At 41.1% G+C, this 20,280-nt stretch overlaps 2 protein-coding genes and 1 long non-coding RNA gene across 4 annotated transcripts in view; 2 read left to right on the forward strand and 1 right to left on the reverse strand.

Annotated features, from left to right (window-relative positions):
• The window catches only part of LOC117938589, a 15,102-nt gene extending 10,493 nt beyond the window's left edge, over window positions 1-4,609 (forward strand). Inside the window, exon 3 of the long non-coding RNA XR_004655441.1 lies at window positions 4,595-4,609. This is a non-coding gene — a long non-coding RNA (uncharacterized LOC117938589). The remainder of the gene's footprint in view (window positions 1-4,594) is intronic.
• Window positions 1-7,087, reverse strand: part of selenoo2 (selenoprotein O2) — an 8,288-nt gene extending 1,201 nt beyond the window's left edge. The window contains exons 1-9 of one of the 2 annotated variants that reach the window (XM_034863255.1): window positions 6,654-7,087; window positions 5,095-5,298; window positions 4,153-4,330; window positions 3,929-4,059; window positions 3,450-3,727; window positions 3,225-3,358; window positions 3,003-3,034; window positions 2,675-2,860; window positions 938-1,094 (exon numbers count right to left, since the gene is read on the reverse strand). In XM_034863255.1, the coding sequence (XP_034719146.1) occupies window positions 938-1,094; window positions 2,675-2,860; window positions 3,003-3,034; window positions 3,225-3,358; window positions 3,450-3,727; window positions 3,929-4,059; window positions 4,153-4,330; window positions 5,095-5,298; window positions 6,654-7,087 (1,734 nt within the window). Of the gene's footprint in view, window positions 1-937; window positions 1,095-2,674; window positions 2,861-3,002; window positions 3,035-3,195; window positions 3,359-3,449; window positions 3,728-3,928; window positions 4,060-4,152; window positions 4,331-5,094; window positions 5,299-6,653 lie in introns of both variants that reach the window. The other variant, XM_034863254.1, reaches the window with a different exon arrangement.
• A 1,647-nt stretch (window positions 7,088-8,734) lies between these two features.
• LOC117938587 (zinc finger protein 420-like) lies at window positions 8,735-19,991 on the forward strand. Its single transcript, XM_034863253.1, has 9 exons — window positions 8,735-9,067; window positions 10,309-10,511; window positions 11,746-11,844; window positions 11,971-12,066; window positions 13,244-13,354; window positions 14,990-15,113; window positions 15,213-16,305; window positions 17,188-17,240; window positions 18,411-19,991. The coding sequence occupies exons 1-9, from the start codon at window positions 9,034-9,036 to the stop codon at window positions 19,640-19,642; spliced, it is 3,045 nt and encodes a 1,014-aa protein (XP_034719144.1). The 5' UTR covers window positions 8,735-9,033; the 3' UTR covers window positions 19,643-19,991.
• Window positions 19,992-20,280: the final 289 nt, after the last annotated feature.

Consider the following 20,280-nt stretch of genomic DNA (forward strand, 5'->3'; position numbering starts at 1 on the left):
ACACATGTAATATAATTATCATTGAGACAGTTGATGTTAAAATATAATGTGAAGCCTTGATAATTTTATAGACACTTATATCATAGGAAAGTTTTCCAGGAGAACTTTGCACCACCATCTCCGTTTTTGGACACTGAAGACCGATCTACAGGCTATCATCCACACGCAAGTCGTGGCACTAGCATCTGCACTGGTCGCGCTAGCCGCGCTAGTCCTGGGGTGGCAGAGACAAAGATGTGCTAGGTGTTGTGGATCTGAGCTCTCCTTCATCTCCTGGTTGCAGATGATTCAGATACCGTCCATTCACACAACAACTGTAACATTGTCCTTCAATGGACATAATTTCCACACTTTCAGATTACTTGGAGTTAGCATAGACAGTTAAAGAAGGGAGCTAGCCATCCAATCCGAACCTCAGCCTGCTCAATTTGTGCAGAAACATTAAAATAGCCATAACCAGCTTTTTAAATTGTTTTTGAAAACTAAACAACTATAAAAGTCACACTTACTTCCATTATTTATTGATTAAAGAGGGCTGTCCAAAGCGTGGGTGCATACCGCTAAATTCACCCTGATATTGCGATGAAATGACAGGGTCAAATGCTGGAGAGTGGTCCCGGTTAAACATTGAGGGGCGGGGTTAAACGTTTAGCCCCACCCCTCAACGTGTCTGCGGGTCTGCAGTCAGGGGCTTCTCGTTAAAGAAGCTGTTGGTTTTACAGCAGAACATAGTTTACAGAAGTACTAATGATGTCTGTTTGTCTCCACCTAGTGGCTGACTCAAATTCTCCTCTGATGAAAAAGGATTCTGGACCAATCTACCTGGAGAAACCCTGTGATGCACTCGTGAACTCAATGTTACCTTTAAGTCTAGCTTTGATGGAGCTAGATGTCCTAAAGGGGATTTTGACAAAGAAAGAAAAATAGGTTCCCTGACCTCAGAGAAGTCTCCATTTTCTGCAGCCTGAATTGCATTCTGGGCAATGTAGTTGCGTAGGACAACATGGGGGTTGGTGCTGTTCATCACAATGAGCCTTTCCTTTTTTATTAGTGACAGGTCACCTGTTCCATCACACTCCCTGGCTAAACGCCTCCTGGTGTTTCAGTGCAAAAAAAATTAAAAGAAAATGTGTTGATTTATCCTCTATGGAAATGTAAGATACTGTATGTTATACATGTACATATGCTGGAATCACGTACATGACACATATATCTAAATGCCATATGTACATTTACATAACATTACATAATACATAATAATCTAAATTACATAACATATGTTATACCAATATATGTCGATTTTCAATTCAATTTTATTTATAGTGTCAAATCATAACAGAAGTTGTCTCAGGACACTTAAAAGATAGAGTAGTTCTAGAACACTCTATAATTTACAAAGACCCAACCATTCACCCCAAAGGGTAAGCATTTGGTGTGACAGTGGCAAGGAAAAACTTCCATCTTACAGACAGAAACCTCAGACAGACCCAGGCTCCTGGTGGGGGGGGGGGGGGGGGGGGGGGGGGGGGGGGGGGGGGGGTCATCTGCCGCCGCCGGTTGGGACACAAATACACTGATACAGATATAAAGAAATATGATTCATAATAAATCTATTACACATCCCTTACACATATATGTGGAATAAATATACACTTACATTTCAGTGTCAAATGTGTAACTAATCAAAACATGAATTAAATTGGAGATATTGCTGTCTTAATAACTCATAAACTGCTGAATGACCCAAACAGCTGATCTGTGGCATCCACTGTGCACTCAGCTCAGTTGCTGCTTAACGCTTCACTACGTCCTTAACTTTGTCTGCTGTTTGGGGCTGGGCAGGTGGCACGTAGTAGGTTCATCAACAGCTATCAGGCTCCTCTACTGTGGAACCAGGTTCCAGTTTGGGTTCAGGAGGCAGACACCGTCTCCACATTTAGGAGTAGGCTCAAGACTTTCCTCTTTGACAAAGCTTATAGTCGGGTGAGTCCTGAACCATCCCTTAATTATGCTCCTATAGGCCTAGACTGCTGGGGGACTTCCCATGATGCACTGAGCACCTCTCTCTTCCTCCTTCTTTCCATCTGTATGCAACCTCATCCTATTAATGCATGTTCCTAACTCGACTTCTTTTCCTTCCCGTAGTCTTGTGCTCTCTCTAGCCCTCCTCCTATCGCTTCCTGCATGTTTTTCTGGCTCTGGATCTGTGGTTGTAGTCACCTGCTGCCTCCATTTTCACCCTCTGCTACAATTCTCCATGTCTCTCTCTCTCTCTCTCTCTTTCTTCTCTGTCTCTGTCTTTCTCTCTCTCTCTCTCTCTGTCTCTCTCTCACCACCTACCTGTCGAGGCAGATGCCCCCCTACCCTGAGGCGTGGTTCTGCTCGAGGTTTCTGCCTCTTAAAGGACGTTTATCCTTGCGTCTGTGGCCTAGTGCTTGCTCTTGGTGGAAAATTGTTGGGTTTCTGTAAATAACATCACAGAGTACGGTCTAGACTTACTCTTTTATGAAAAGCGCAGTGAAATAACTGTTGTTGTGATTTAGCGCTATATAAATCTATTTTAATTGAATATTGTTGTTGAAAACAGCCAAAACCATGAGCTGAAAGTCACTAAAACCCCCCGAAGGTCTGAGGGAAACCTTAGGAAAAAAAAGAAAGAAACCTTTTTCCTCACCTGTATCGGCTAACCCATCGAATCCAGTCATCACGCTGTTTTTTCTTAAGCTCATCCTGATCTGTCTCGAGTAGCTCCTTAAGCCGTCCCATCCGTTCCAGTTGCCGGGACACATCTGGCCGGTCGGCCACCATCCCGAACATGACTGGGTTAGTTTGTGCCATGGAGAGAATCATCGCCAATTCACTAGAAATGGAGAAAATGCTCGAGATAAGTGATGTTTACCACAGCTATCGCTCTGGTCTTACATTATGTTCCATGTTCACCTGCTACGGTCTCGACATACAGTACATCCTTCCAAATGCTACAAAACACATATTTAACTTACATATTGTCTTGGTAAGCTTTTTCCCCAAAATGCTAGCATATAAAAGGAAAAAAATAAAGGACAAGTGAGATTTAGACATTGTAACCAGTGCTTTGGTTAGGTAGTATGAAATGCACATTCATTGGGAGTATATGGTGGGGCAGCTGCTCTGTGAAGAAATGCATGTGTATCCAACCACCATACACTCCCTCACCGGTCCTCCATAGTTGGCTTATTAGCCACCTTTAGCTCCTCAATAGAAGCACACTGCTCTAGGATGAGGTCTACTACTGGCTCCACCGCGGTCCTCCCGCTGTGTCCCTCGTCAGGCCAGGGGACACGGCTCAGCAGGCGGAAGGTGTTGGTGAAATCTGCACCTGGAAACACATAACTACGTCACATTTCCTTAGATTTCTATTTTCAAAGATGTCTGACACACAACCGAAACATCAACGACTGTCTTTGTACCAGTGTTGTGCATAAGGCGCAGTAGGTCTGATATGAGTGCGCTGTCCTCCTGCTCTTCTTTTCCCACAAGGCCCAGCTTTTTCCTCATGATACACAGGTAGAAGGCTTCGTAAGTGGGCATGAATTGATCCAGGACAGACCCGGCCTTGGCTGCATCCAGCTCAGAGCCCAACGCCTCTGCCAGACGGGCCAGGTTCCAGCGGCACGTAGCTGGCTGGGCTTGGTACGAGTAGCGCCCTCTTTTGTCTGAGTTGTTGCAAACGAAATCTGGATCATACCTGACACACGGGTGGGGGGGTGGGGGGTTTCATACAGAATATGACTTGAGTTAATTCATAAATTAATTTCTTTGTAGTTACTTTATGTCAAAACTGATTCTGAAGAACTTTTTTAGATCCAAGGAATTAAGCGGTAAGTGTAAAAGCTAAGAACACACTTTTGTCAAATAAATAAGTGCACTCCCACTTTCAGCAGCCTACCTGTCCATGAAACCAAAGGGTCCATAGTCCAGCGTAAGACCCAAGATGCTCATGTTGTCTGTGTTTAGGACGCCATGGCAAAAACCTACACACTGCCACTGGGCCACTAGATTAGAAGTTTGCATCATCACCTGGAGATAGACACGTCAAATCTGATTGTTTATATGCAAAATGACCAGCATGAAATGAATCACCCCACAGGGAGACGTTTCATTATTCCTCACCTCTGTGAAAAAAGCCATATTCCTGTCTTTCCGGTTGCTATGAGTCTGTTGGATGTAAGGATAAAAAGTCTCAATGACATAATCCAGCAGCTGAGCGCGAATGTCATGCCGTCCTGCACTAGGACCCTGCAGGCCTGAGAAATCATCTCGGCCCCGAAATATCTCAAAAGATCCAAATCTAAAAGAGAGGGAGAGACATAATAAAGCAGCATAATGTACAGTGTTGTTCATAAGTATAGGACACAATGCTTGAGTTCATAAAAAGAGGAATAAAAAATTCATCTTTTGGAAATTGATCTTATTGCCTTAATTAAAAAATGAGGAAAATCCAACCTTTAAGGACAACAATTTTCTTTATAAATGAATAATGTATCGTGAATAAATAAATGTTCTTTCTTAAAATACAGGGGACTATGTTAAATTCCCATAGAGGCAGGCACAGTTTTATTATTAAAGGGCAGTTATTTCATGGATCAGGATACTATGCATCCTGATAACGTTCCCTTGGCATTTGGAATCAAAATAACCTCCCCACATCATCACATACGCTTCACCATAACTAAAGATTGCCATGGTTTTATTTCAGTTAGCGTAATAGCTGGTCTGATTTGCATTGAGAGATGTTTTGATGGAAAGATCGCCATGTCAATCTCTTCTCATGTCAATCTGTCTATTCTATGGGAACTTAACATAGCGTTATGTATACTTATTTCCCCTAAATTTTAAGGAAGAACATTTATTTATTTACAATACATTATTCATTCACAAAGAAAATTGGTGTCATTTTTTCCTCATTTTTTAATTAAGGCATAAGGGTCAATTTCCAAAAGATGATTTTTTTCTATTCCTCTATTTAGTCAGCTTGAGCAGGGGTCCCTATACTCATGAGCAGCATTGTATCCACAGATGGTCAACGGTCTGAAAACACTAGAAATGTGTCACCTGATGAAAGAAGGGGCGAGACGCAGGACGACTGAGCAGCGCTCCGGAATGCGCCCGCCGTTGTTGAGTGGATCTCTGGTGACGTAGAGGTCGGAGGTGACAAGCGAGGCTGCGCGGGTGCTTGGTATCCCCAGGGCGGCCATGGCCTCGCTGCACAGGAACTCTCTGATGCTGGAGCGAAGCACCTTCCTGCCATCACCATCTCTGACAAAATGGGTTGGTCACACAGATGAGTTTGTTATTCAGCTGGGATTCAAATATGTTGTGTTATTCAATTATTCCATGACACCTTACACCAGTAGTTGAACTTGCAAACAGGCTCAAAGCTTCTGGTAAGGTTCCAAAACAAACAACTATTTGTGAATAACTGAATTGGACCAAAAAAGCTGTCAGTACACTAATTCAGCATTTCCATGAACTAATGGCCTTTCTAGCTTTGGAGAGACTAGAATTGTGGAGTCCTTACATAGACTTTGATTTTGAATTGTGATTAATTTGAAACTTTTTGTAACTCATGCAATGCTGTGATCTTATTTAATTTGTTTTGTTTTGCCAGATTGGAGGATAATGTATTCATTTCATTGGTTAAATGTTCATATTCAAAGGCAATATGCAAATCTTAGTAAAATTATGTTTAAAAACAAAATTCTATGACAATACAATTGCATTGTTTCATTTTTACAGTATATAATGTGTGTATGCTATATTTATATATATATATATATATATATATATATATATATATATATATATATATATATATATATATATATATATATATATATATATATATATATATATATATATCATAATAAGAAATGCATAAACAAACAAATTTTTTTAAATAACCAAAACAGCCCTTTTCAAAATAGACATTTTTGCTTTTCTTAACAGTGCAAATGGAATAGATAAAATAAAATCTCATAAAAATAATACATTTTGTATACCCTTATAAACAATGTAATTAAAGAACTAGTGATTTGGGTATAAAATGTACTTTGTACAACCTCTTCATATACTCTGAATGCTGTGAAACCTTCCACACTTGTGATACTCAGGTGACCATGCGTGCTGGTACTGGGGAGTGCTGACCCCTTTCAAAGGTCAAGAAGTTTGAGTTTTCACACTCAATTCCAGCCAGGTTACAATGTGCCCCTACTTTTTAAAGCTCAATATGAATACATATCCAAAGGCCTACGTAAGTCAGTCTCAAATATTCCTTTTCTAAATGTTATTAACAGACCAAATCAGCTGGAGAAAGTAAAGTTGGAGCACCTGTTTGGTCTCAGCACACAGTGGAGGACATAATTGATGTGTGCCAAGCAGCTAAGCTCTTAAGCAGCTCTCTTTGGGTTAATGCATTCCCATGCCTCAGGTTAGCAAAGCTTTTGAAGGATTGGCATATTTGTCATATTGTCTCACTTGGTCAGATAAAACTTATGTAGGTAATGTCACTGAAGCGTAAAGGTTAGTAGTTATAAACTGTTCCAGTTGTGTTGTCTTAAAATGAGATGCCAAATGTGTAAGTGCTGAACTGTCAGCACACAACAATAAAATACCTAGAGTAAGGTGTGACTCCTGCGCCTTTCACCTGAATCTCCCATCGCCCATGGGTGCCCGACTCTACCTCCCCCAGGTACATCACCGCTCCATCTCCCAGTTGTCCCGCAAACAGGCCGAACTGGTGGCCGCTGTAACAGTGCGCAGCCGGCTCGGAGCCCGGCAGCAGCCGGGATCCGCTTAGATACTCCGGAGCCAGGGGACTACTCAGCACATCCCGCTCACTCAGTCCGAGCAGAGCCAGCGCTGACACTGACTGGGCCACCAAGGTCGGGCGTAGCAGGGGCTGGAGAGTCCGGATTCTGGAGAAACATGCCCCTGGGACCGTCCGGGACCCGGGCTCCTCGGAGTCGTCCACCGGCAGCTTCCTCAGCGCGGTGTTGTTGAAAGGTAGGTGCTTCAGAGCCGTGGACGCGCACCGGGAGGGCTCCATGACGACTGGAGTTTAACACTCAGTCTGAGCCAGGCTGTTACTAGGTTAGTATCTACTGAGGCGGAGCTCGGGACCGGACACAGGCCCAATGGAAGCCTTCACAGGGAAAAGCTACATGCTGCAATTAACTACAAGTCTTCATTTACATTATTTTATTCATTATTATTATTATTATTATTACTCTATTACTATTACATAATTTGAGTGTAAAGTAATGAAGGACACCTATAAAGTATATATTATACACTTTATAAGTGTACTTTATAATAATATATACATATGCAGTATATAAATGTATACGTATTTATAATATATTATATACTCTATGTGTAATTTATTATATACTTTATAATAAAATAATAAAGTAATAATATATAATATATAATAATAATATTATATATATATTTATAATATATCATGTACTTTGTAAGTGTACTTTATTATATAGCCTACTGTAAAATAAAATTGTAAAGTCATAATATAATATATAATGATAATAATTACAATAATAATAATATAGTAATAAAAAGTAATAAAATAAAAAAGAATGTTAAGAAAGACTTCAATTTAATTACAGCCTATAGCTGTAAGTAGCCTAATAATAATATATATTATTAATTTATTGTTTAAATTTGTTAACATTATTTCATTTATTTTATTTTAGTCTTTGCTTTTTTAATCCAGGCCCCAAAGGCTTCAAAGTAGAAAAATGATAGCCCACTAATAAATAAAAAAGACAAAAATCCTGAAAAAATGTATCAGTTGTTTATATTATAATATTTATGAGTTAGTGATACAACAAACCAATTCCATGTTGCCTGTTTTTTATTATTGAGGCTATATGTTTCATTGGAGTGACTCTCTTGGTCAGAACAGTGTTTCTCGAAGGGGGGTCCGGGGAAGATGGGACAATCCTTAACTTACCCTGGATAAGTACATAAGAAGCTGGGTCCAGAGACAGAAAATTAAATTAAATTATTTTGGTGGGATGCCTCTGATTCATATCTCACCCTATCACTATCCTACCCTTATACCACAGATCAACCTACTGTAGTAACCCTAGCCCCCTCAACTTAAAAAACAACCGTGTCTCTCACAGCCTCTGGGAGGGACAGACTGGCTCTCTAATTGAAATGTAGGCTAGATTGCCCTTATAAACTTATCACCAGTGGGAGGCACCTATGCCGTGTCAGTGTCTGCAGTCTGCAGGAAAGGAATAAGAAGAAGAAGAAGAAGAAGAAGAAGAAGAAGAAGAAGAAGAAGAAGAAGAAGAAGAAGAAGAAGAAGAAGAAGAAGAAGAACTTTTTTTGGAACTTTCTTGTGTAGGCTACTACTGCCATACACATATAAAGAGTACTAAGCTACTACTACTTCTTTAACTGTCTATGAGGGTACCAATCATTTCAGACTTATACAAACACTTATCTGTGGTACAGAAAGACTGAGCGAATATACAAAAATAGAACATTTGACAAACACAAGCACAAAGAAGTACAAATTAACTTTAAATAATTTAAGCAAATTTTTAAACACAGTCCAGCCTTGTTTGGATTTCACAATTTTGTAAAGTTTTTTTTATTTTTAATATTACACTCGTACATCCATGAGATTACAGGGCAAGTATGTCCACCTGGGGGCGGTAACAACAACAGCGAAAATGTCACCTGCCGTGAAAAAAAAAGAACAAGAAGCTTCTGACAACAATTCAACTCCACCATGCAACTACTCGTTTTGAATATGCATACGTTTAATTGGAGTGACACTCTTATTTAGAGGATACATTTTCTAGGTTCAGCGGGGTAGCTGCCTCGTTAACATTACTACTAACGTTAATACTAGCCAACTGTGGCTGGGTACTTAGCTAGCTAACTAGCTTATTTCGGCTAACAGCAGTTAACCACATGCTAGCTAACCGCTAGTCACATTTTCGACACCAGTGTGAGAACATGGACTCAAGTGTCTTCACGGCCGTGTCTAAAGGTTTGTTTTCTGGGAACCCAAGAACAATTAAAAGCAAATAATAACTGGGAAGGGGGGTGCGTGGGGCAGGGGAGCCAACGTTGACGTTATCGGTGCTTTTACTCTACCCATGCTAACTTCGTAAACTAGGTTAGCAAATTGACTTCAGATGATAACGTCACGTTCACGTGGTGTTTTACATGTATTGCAAATCATTCTGCGTGCTTCTTGTCATATAGATATGAGTGCTGCTGTATGTACAAACTAAAGCGAAAGTAAAAGCTAACCAGGTCTGCGCAGCACTGTTATTGAACGTACACTTAATGTTTCTAGGGAGGTTGCATTCAAAAAACATCGATGTTCTCATAACACTAACAGCTAAAATAACGTTACAAAAGCACTATTCTCAACTTGAACTAGCGACACATCTATTATCTTAACATTTGATGCCGTCATATCCCAGTAAATCATTAAACCTCACTTTATTGTATATTTGAAAACATTTACAACTTAACAGCCACAGTCTTCCTTGTCATCCTACCGTCCAATGTGTCACATAATGACACATTGACAGATTACATATGCGGTGTGTTTACTTATGATACATGGAACAGATCAGGCCATCTGCATTCACTTTACCCTGCTAATTCTAATGAAATTCAACAGCCTGATTCTAATTAATCACTTTGAGTGTCTTCTTTATAAGTCCATGTGTTCTGAATGTACATGTGTACTTTGAGTTATTAAACAAGTATTTGTTTTATTTGTGCACTGTGTATTGCAACTGTAAATTATATATTACTGTATACCACTAACCCGGGACTACAGTCCCGCCGGAAATCCCAGCGGACGTCCCTCATTTTGGTCAGATGTCCGTCACCTTCCTCTACTGACTATGGTTAACTGCTCCTCAGATCTCTGCAGAGTAAATCCAGACAGCTAGCTAGACTATCTGTCGCACAAGTAAAACAACTTTTCAATGTCCACATTCCACCAGAACAAGTTGCTTCCTGGGGCTATTTTGCAGAGGCACCGTGGCTCTGTCTGGAGTTTAGCCACGCCCTTGGCGATTGTGATTGGTTTAAAGAAATTCCAATAAACCAGAGCACGTTTTTCTTCCATCCCCGAATGCTGTGTAGACTAGCCAGACCCTCCTCCTTTGCGCTGTGGAGGAAGGTCTCGCAATGAGAGCTTGCTCTCAATTGGCCCTCCCTGAATAAGTAAAAGTGATATACTTTTAGAGTCCTTTTCTGTTTTTTCAGGTGACCCCTTACCTCTGGCGTCGCTGCGCCTCCTGGTCCCACCTTTCCAGCTTATGGCCGTCTCCATGTGGCAGGTTCTGAAGAAACAAGATGTCCCGAACTACTGGAAAGTGGCAGAGTTTGTCTCTTTGGTGATGGACATGGTCCCAGAGCTGCTAATGTTCAAGCACAGGATGCAACTTGACCTGGGATTAAGAGCCAGGGTGGGTACCAGCGGAGGACACAATATGTAATACATTATGAGAATATTTTGATTATTTAAGATTATTAATTAATGCTGCACTATAGGAGGGAAAATATGTGATAGCGTTGTTGAATACGGTGATAACAATATTACTTGAAATAAATAAACATATTTAAGTTCACTCAGTTCTTTCTGCTGCTTTCAGTATTCTGCTTAAATACAACAAACTAGTGACAGACCGATTTATTGACCGGCCGATGTATATCGGGCTGATACGTGGCTGCTGCATTCGGCGATAGTTTTCCTCCGGCATTATTTAGAGACAGACGTCCACAGGCAGCTCTGTGTTGCTGGAGACGCTGCAGTTCATGTGTAGACCGTGCACTAACCCTCCGCCACCAGCATCATGGAAGTCTTAAATTACAAGTCAAGCACTTTATTTCAATGGCTACTTTTCAGGTTTATTGTTTTCTTAAATTATTTAAATGTATTGCCAAAGGACATTTAGTAAAGACCTGGCTATATCTGTCTTATAATATGTCAGAAAGCAATGCTTCATCAAGGCTGTGTTGTAGATGTTGATGAACGCCTTTTAACCATGCACAGTTAACCATTTGCAGTGCACCCATCCATATGATGCACGTTGCACAGATAATTTGGGTGATATGAATGTGAGATGATCGCAGAAGTGACACTGATCTGTTTTTTTGTTTAATATTTTTAAAGAAATGGCAGAGCAGATTCTGAAAACAAATCCTGTGTGTGGCAGGGTTTATATCTTTATGATGTAAATTGAGGGAGCAAAAGCAGTATCGGCTTCAAATATCGGCTCAAGAAAATCAGCAGCCCGTATCGGTGATCGACTAAGGCTGATAACAAAAAAATATCTGTTTTGGCATCTGCACAAAAAAATTCATATGGGTCCTTACAACAAACCGCTTGTTGAATTTGAAAACAAATGAAAGGAAATCATTTCCAATTGAATTGAAAATAAAAGGCCCCACTTAAAAAAGTGACAGTTTTAAAGCGCAGTTTTCTTCTTAAATTTTCTTTCAACCAACCCCAAAAAATATCTGAGTCACTTTGGTGATGATTTGTTCATCGGCAATTAATATCACAATGACATATACACAAACTATATATTGTGCAGACCAATTATAGTTATAGATAACTCATGATGTGGAACTTTATTGTGAATATACACAAAGATTTTGGTGCAATGTTTTATTTTCTTCTTTTTTTCTGCTCATCAGTATATTCTTGAGCTATGCCGAGGTAAACAGCTTGTGGAACCGGACTACATCTTGTCTCTTTTAGACCGCATCCAACCGCGAGACCCCGACCTGCTAGATGTAAGTATCTATAGGACAGTCTAGATTAATAGATTTAGTTTTTTTAAACTAAGTCTTTTTAAAATTCCAACCATTTTTGTAACATTTCTGCCTTTTGGATCAAAAAGTGTGATTGTGATGTTGCAGATGAAGGAGTCCAAACAGGATGAACTAGTGGTTAACTTTCTGGAGTTGGTCCAGACTCTGCTCAAAGATCCCGAAGAGAGGCGAGACTATTTCTTGGTGAGGCGTTATTACTTTCACTTTAATGAGCCATATCCAACTGTGAACGTTACTTGCTGTTCTAAGTGATAATTTGAATGTTCTATAGTCACAACATTCCACTTCGCAATTGCTCCAGTGCTGGCAGAAATTCCACCGGATGTCACGCTTTCTGTTGGATGTCCGTTACCTTCCTTTTTCTTTGTGCTGGCGTTCAAAACCCCGGTAGATTTCTGAGGACTCGCTCTGAAACGTCATAAACTCTAATTCTGTTATTGACATGGTGCTGCAGCCTCAGAATAAAATTAGTAGTAGTTTACTTTTTCACCCGTAGCATGAAATTGTAGGTGTTTTCACCTGTAATATTATAGGTTACCTGTGATCAAGTATGAAATTAATACACTATAATTAGAGCTTACACATTGACTCCAGCAGCAATTTTCTCCCACACCAATTCTCGCTATTTTGCAGTCATGTTGCTTTTTTTTAAACAAAATATATGTTCAAACTCGCTTTGAACTCAATTATTGCCTAATTGTCTAATCGCAATTCTTATACATTATTTTTGCGGTTTTTATGTTAAACCACAATTAATTTATTTTCTTTTTAACCTTTAGGTAAGGTGGTAAGGGCTATAACTGTTGAAGAATTGTTGATTTTGTTTTTTGCCAAAATTGCAATTGATTATTTGTCAGACTGTGGAACTAAAGCTGTGTTGGCAGCAGCTGTTACTTGTTGCCGTAGCAACTCCAAACATCCTGGGCTGTAGCTGCCTCAAGCCTCACGGCATTGGACAGAGACCACGCTAGCATTCTTAATAGGTTTACTTGCAAAAGAGTCAAATTCTGTGACTTACAGCGAAACAACAAATATGCCTGGTGAATAAGTTTTCTACAACAGCAGATGTAATAGAAAGGTGGAATGTAAGACAAAGTGGGATTCATTCATAATAAAAAGTCCATGTCTTCTTATCTTCACCCGGGGGAGGGCATGTTCTTTCCTCAGCATCACTCCGTGTTCAGACAAGGACACGCAGTGGCACCATTATCTTGTTTAGAGTTTCTCAGTATAATATTATTCTTATGCAAACAGTTTTAATAATTAACAAGACAGCAAAATGATAATTCATATTTTCCTAACACTGACTTTAGTTTTATATTTGCCTTGCATTAAACTAGTCTCTTTTTTCTTTAAAAAGGAGGTCTTCCCTGCCGAGTATGGCCCTCACTACGACAGTGATCTGCAGATGCTGTTTTCCGAGTTCCTCTGTCGGCTGGCTCAGCTGTTGCCAGTTCCTGACCTCGAGCAGGTGAGAGCTATCGTCTTGTTATCACTTTTGATTAAAAAAATGATTAAAGTATCTTACCATCCGAAAATGACCTTAGAACTTCCATAAAGCTTCTTTACTAATACGGCGGAATTTAACAACAAATCTTTGCATTTAAGTTAGAAAAAAAAGCGCTAATTTAAATGTGTTTTCGTGGTTACCGTTTTCATGTGCCATATTCTGGTTGAAGCAGCAACATAGCACTATACATAGTGTTATGCCGTAAAAATTTGTAATTGCACACTCATACTTAGCCTACATATTGTTTATATAAATGATCTTTTATATAAATTCTATATTTTTCATATATACAATGTCTGTATGCTGGTTGTATATTTTTATTCTATACGTGTTTGTGTATATATACTGTATGTACGTATGTATATACTTAGTGTGTGTGTGTGTGTGTGTATATATATATATTTGTGTGTGTGTGTGTGTGTGTATGTACTGTATGTACACTGTGTGTGCGTATGTGTGTGTCTGTATATTAAAATCTTTTTTTCCCCCTCTTTTGGTCATTTTGTGTTTTTTTTCTGAACTCAACTAAGTTGTTGTCCATTATCCCATCCCATCTATCCCGTTTTTTTTATTTCTATATGTCTACATGTTTGGCCCTTTTTTTTTTTTTTTAATTCAAGTTAAATTTAAAATTAAGTTATCAGAATCAAGCATTGAATTGTTCTAGAGAGAATCACAATGCATGTAAGAGTCAATTCCCCCCCTACCAATTTTCAACCTTAGGACCTAGGAACATTCCAGAGAAAATGGTATGGCTGTGGTGTGAATGCAAGCAGGAACATCGCAGGGTTAAGCACTGTTGGGCTGTCCCTGTCCCCATCTATTATGGCATTGCCATGGGAAGTGTGAAAAAGTGCATGGCGGAAATGTTCTTGAGGCTACATCTACACTACCATGTTTGAGGTTAAAAACAAATATCTTTTGCTAAGTTGAAGCCTTGAATCCACACTAATCTGGCATTTGCGAGCCCCTAAAACTGAAACCTTGGAAACGTTGCTGTCCCTGTTTTTGGAGTCTAGACGGGCACAGATGGAGACCTTTGGAAATGACGATGCACGTCAGTCAGTCTTATCTCCTAGTTATAGGCTTACATATCTTTCAGTAACAGTTCTCCACCTCCCCGTCGATCCAAGCTAATAAATCCCTGGTGTTACTTTTCACCATTGTTGTTCTTTTTCCAAAGTATGTTCTGTATTTTTACTTATATATCCATGATTTTCAACCGTAATGTCAGCCAATGTGCTTCTTGTTTACTCCACCACGCACATGCCCATTGTATGTAAATTGTCATGTGATACAGTATGTGTTGATATGGACAGAGATTAGTTCTGCTACTGGAGCTAAAACTCTTGTTTGGACGGAGATTGTTTTTAATTTTAAAATAACCGTTTAGAAATAAAGTCGTAGTAGTGCAGATGTTGCTTAAATGAGGCCGCATGTGTGAATATAAAAAATCGCTAGTTGTGCCTGAAACGTTATCCCAGTAATTCACTGGGAACTATTTGTGAAAGACTTTTAATGTTACTTATCCTGTTCATAAAGTTGAAATTGTTCTACTATATTGGATATGGTGTGACGTTCTCATGCTTTTCCCAGACTGTTTCCTGGCTTGGAGCCGAATGCTCTATACTGGAGGATTGTGTGCATTCAGTCTCCGAGCCTACAGACCTGAAGAATCTGCTCCAGCACCACAGACACCTTGGGCATTTAGAGCAACATGGTAAGTTGCTTCCCGTAACCACTTCTATTGTATATCACTTTTATTGTTAAAGCCATGACAATAACCCTAAGTGTGATCACTGGACTTTTCTTTATGCAGTTCCACCTTCTAGCATGGGCGAAAACATCCTGTCCTCCCTCTCTGCAGCTCCCCCTAGAAAAGTGGCAAAACCTACAGAACAACCCAACCAAACCGATCCCCTGCAAGGCCTCCGTGATGACACACACACTGCATCAATAGTGGACGACGTAGCGGTGGAAATAATTGCAGTGACTGATTACGCAGAGGTTGAATTAGACGGAAGCACCGACATTGAGGTGGTGATGGTAGAAAACTGCATAGAAGGAACAGACACTGGTGTGGTGGCTAAAGAGTCGCCTGTAGTGCTTCCTGATGAGACAGCCGTGGAGGAAGAAAACGCTGTAAGTGGTTTGGCAGACGCCGCCCATCCAGAGGTTAATAAAGATGACTCGGCCTCCTCCCAACGAAAGATTTCTGTGGGGCCGCATGACTGCCCGGACTGCGAGAAGAAATTCAAATTTGCCTCGGCGCTAATCGCCCACAGGGTCATCCACACCGGAGAGCGCCCCCACCGGTGCAACGACTGCGACCGCTGCTTCTCTTTCAGGCAGTCCCTCGACAGGCACAGACACACGCACAAAACCAGACGCAAGTACAACTGCGTGATCTGCCGTGAGACCTTCCACTCCATGTCAGCCCGCACGGAGCACAAGCAAACCCACATGGAAGACGGTGTTTACACGTGTCATCAGTGCAGCAAGCAATTTAACTGGGAGCTGGCACTGGCGCGACACCTAAAAACTCACACTGCTGATCACAATGCGAACAGGTCCACGGAGAGCCAGAAGGATGAGCAAGAGGTGGTTATAGGTGATAGAAATGTCAGCGAGGTTAGGGTCGTACTCGCCGACCCCGACAGCCACCTGCAGGCGGGCGATAATGGGGCTTGTGACCCGGAGAATGCAGACGTTCAGAGCAGTGAGCGTCCCACCTCTGAGCCCAAACTCGACAATGAAGCCATTTCCCTGGCGAAGGTCCGAACGAGTGGGCGTAAGCGCAAACCGACCATGAAGATCCAGGTGATAAATTTACAGAAGCACATGAGCACTAAAAGAAGGAAGGAGATCTCCAAGGCCAACCCTCCAGAGCTGAAGCCTTTGTCTTTCAATTGGTAAAGCATTAGTTATCCTGTTTTTATTGCTGATACCCGTTCTGATACCTGAACTAGCGTAGCGTCCGATACCGAGTACTGATCCAATACCAGCGTGCCATGTATTTTGTTATGTTTTAACAACTGTATACTACTACTATCCCTGTAGGGATGTGATATGATTTCTATCTTTGTCGTCGGTCTGGCTCAGGTTAAAGTCTTTGTGAAACATGAACAAACAAACAATGAACGCTGTCAAACTAGATAATTAAAGAAAGTTCTTTCTTTAATCAGCCAGTTTGACAGTCAACTAAAACCGATAAAGAACATAAACTACTTTAATGTTCATTTTCTTATGACCAGTTTAGCTCAGTTGGTAGAGCAAGTGCACATATTTAGAGGCTTACTCCTTGACGCTGCGGCCGTGGGTTTGACTCCGACCTGCATGTCATTAACCCCCCCCTCTCTTTTTTTTGTTAATGTGTTTTTGGTCGAAGGACTTTAAGTTTCATATCTTAAGTTTGCATTTTTATACATTTTATTTATCAGAACTTTAATATATTTTGATGTATCTGTTGTGACGGTAAAACTAATTATTATATTAATTTAGTTAGAACTTTAAAAAAACTACAAATACCTAATGTTAAGGAAATCTGTTTATATTTTGTAACGCTTTCTGGATTTTTTTATAAAAATATATATTGGCCGATATATCGGCATATCGGATTTTTAAATAACCAAATATTCGCGTCGGTATGGGCCTTAAAAATCCTTTATCGGTTGTGGTCAAGTACATAGTACGTCGAGTGTGATTTACCATGTTCGGTTGGATGTATGGTGGCTGTGGAGGGACAGCAGGCAGATAAAGTCCTTCATGTTTATTTCTCCTTTCTCTTTTAACAGTACAGAGCACTCTTACGGGTCGCCCATAGTCTCATCAAAGGACAGCGCTGAGAGTGAGTTCGCTTTTAGAAACACATTTTTGTGGTCTTTTTCACTATAATTGCATAATCTGAGATAACAGAACGTGGACAGTACATTGCATTAAAAAAAAGTTAAAGCCGCTGAAAACGGCAGGCCAGAAAGCAACTGATTGCCCATTAATGTGTCCATAGCAGAAATGAAATTGCATGTCTACCACTATGAACTGATGTCAACTATGGCTGGGCAATATGGCCAAAATCTTCTATCCTGATACAGGTCATTTCATCTCTCAATAAGGATATTTGTAACAACCCGCCATGCAGGGCCCCAATGTGAACTTAGAAGGGTCTTGAATTGGCCCAAAGGGCTTCAGTTCGCAATAATGATATGTAATGTTACTTCAAGCGATCCCCGTTTCCTCCGCCCTCTTTCTTCCTTTGTGATCTGCTGATCAGTGGTAAGAGCTCCTTATGAGCACATATCTTGATTTAAAAACAATTTTTATTTTCTTTAAAAATGCTCCTTTTTAGAGTCTATGATCAGAACTCCATCCATGGCAATGCTCTGTTATAAAGAAAAAACAGACCGTAGAACGCAGTGATTGACAAATCAGCATGAAGTATTCAACAAAGATTGTGTAATAAATCACAATATAGCCTGTTTTCTGGCCGATCAACAGTCTATATGCAGTGACAACATGGTAAAAACCTATTTTTTTACCATGTGTTTTCTGATTGAATTAATTACTTTAGTGGAAATGATCCACATTTGTTAGAATCAGAAAGTTAAGCCTCATCTTAATTTGGAACGACCTAGAAACATTTACACAATAGACGTTTTTTATGTTGTTTCATGTAGACAAATGAAATTCCAGACACTAAAAAAAAACAAGTAACTTCTATCATGTACAATTTAGTCATGTTTGCTGAAATAACCTGTAATCACAAGAATTCACAAGAATTCTTTTTGAAACTATTGGATACGTTACAGATCATAATATGCAGTTATTATTTAAGGACAATTCTAAGAACATTTGCAACTTTTTTTAAACTGATTTGTTTGCAATGTTATTCGAGTTATGGACAAATGACGTGGCAATAAATGGCACTTAGAAACCTAAAAGTCCAAAAATGAAAGCACATAATTTTTCCATGTCTTAGTAGAATGTAAAATTTGTGCTCCAATATTGTTTTTTCCCTTAGGTTCTGTAGCTTTCTCCTGTCCTAAGTGCTCCTTCCAGCACTCCGAAGAAGCTCAGGTGCAGCAGCACATTGAAGGGGTCCACGCTGTGAAGATCGAGGATGACGAGCAGCCCCTCGCAGGTGAAAAGGAGGGACGGTTCAGTTGTCCAGACTGCGAGAAGAGCTTCAAGTTTCAATCCCTCCTAAAAGCCCACCAGCGCATCCACACGGGCGAGCAGCCGTACCTGTGCTCCCAGTGCGGACGGCGGTTCTCCTTCAAACAGTCTCTGGAGAGGCACAAGCAGACGCACAAGTCCGGGCGCAGGTACGAGTGCCTGATCTGCGGGGAGTTCTTCAAGTCCCTGGTGGCTCAGAGGGAGCACAAGAGCACCCACATGAAGAACGGCGAATACGTGTGTTCAGAGTGCGGCCGCACGTTTGCCTGGAAGTCTGCCCTGGTGAGGCACCTGAAGACCCACGACGAGGTGGAGCGCTCTTACAGATGCCCTCGCTGCGACCTGGTCTTCAGCTGTGCCAGCTACCTCAACAAGCACCTGCAGACCCACCAGGAAGAAAGAGTTTACTCGTGCAACTGCGGAAAGAGCTTTGCCTACCGGGCAGCCCTCAGCGCGCACAAGCGCATCCATCAAAAGGAGCGGCCGCACATATGCACACAGTGCGGCAAGGGGTTCCTCTACAAGGGGGGCTTGCTGAGCCACATGAAGATCCACTCGGAGGAAAAGCCCTTCATGTGTTCCTTCTGCGGCAAGAGCTTCAAGAGGGAACGCAACATGAAGAAGCACGAGCGGTGCCACACCAGGGAGAACGTTTTCAGCTGCTCGCAGTGCGACAAAAGTTTTGTCTACAAAGCGACTCTGATCAGGCACGAGCTGACTCATTCCGGCGAGAGGCCGTACCTCTGCTCTGACTGCGGGAAGGGCTTTTTCTCCCACGCCGAGCTACTGAAGCATGAGCGTTTCCACACGGGCCACAAGCCCTTCCAGTGCCCCCACTGCGGCAAGCAGTTCACCCAGTCTTGCTACCTGACCATCCACCTGCGCTACCACACCGGAGTCCGACCGTACTCGTGCACGGAGTGCGACAAGAGCTTCCTCAGTGCCAACCGCCTGAAGAGACACCAGCAGACGCATTCAGGGGAAAAACCGCACCTTTGTGTAGAATGTGGGAAGGGATTCAGGCAGTCATATAATCTCAAAATGCATCAACGGACACATATCATGAAGCTGAAGTAGTAAAGGGTTATTTCAATATTTTATTCCCATGCATTTATGTCTAAGTGACTAATGTGAACAAAAGTCGTTGAATTTGTTCCAGTATTGACAATGAATGCTACAACTGGCAGCCAACATGGCGGCAAGATTTTCAATTGCGCATTTCTAAATTGTGCCAATAAATGTTAAGCCACAGTTTGCGCAGCTTTCGTAAACGTGACTGTTGGATACGGACAGGCTGAAGTTGGGGGTTGTTGTGCTACAGCTACAAGTAGATCTTTAAACTAGGGGTCATAGGCTGCAAACCATCTTGTCTCAGCAACCAGTAAGTTCTTCAGTGATGGATGTCTACTGCCAGCCAAAGAGGTGAGGGGAAAAAATTCTATACCAACGCACAGTTTTACTAAAGAAGAATGTTCCAAGATTGAAGCGCTGAAGATGCTAATTCTGTTAGGTTGTTGCGTTGAACTGGCATCAGTAAGTTACACAAGCATGGCAGGTTAACGGCAACTTCAATATTTTGTCAGTGGGAAAAGGTTCTTTAGTGGATGTACATTGACGGTGCATATTTGCCCCAAAGGGTTACATTGCTGCCCAGTTACAGCGATCTTGATTTTTGTTCGGCACTTACACACCTATGCATTGGAAAATTTGGGGCC

This window comes from Etheostoma cragini, chromosome 23 (genome assembly GCF_013103735.1).
Source record: "Etheostoma cragini isolate CJK2018 chromosome 23, CSU_Ecrag_1.0, whole genome shotgun sequence".
In the NCBI taxonomy this organism is placed as follows: domain Eukaryota; kingdom Metazoa; phylum Chordata; class Actinopteri; order Perciformes; family Percidae; genus Etheostoma; species Etheostoma cragini.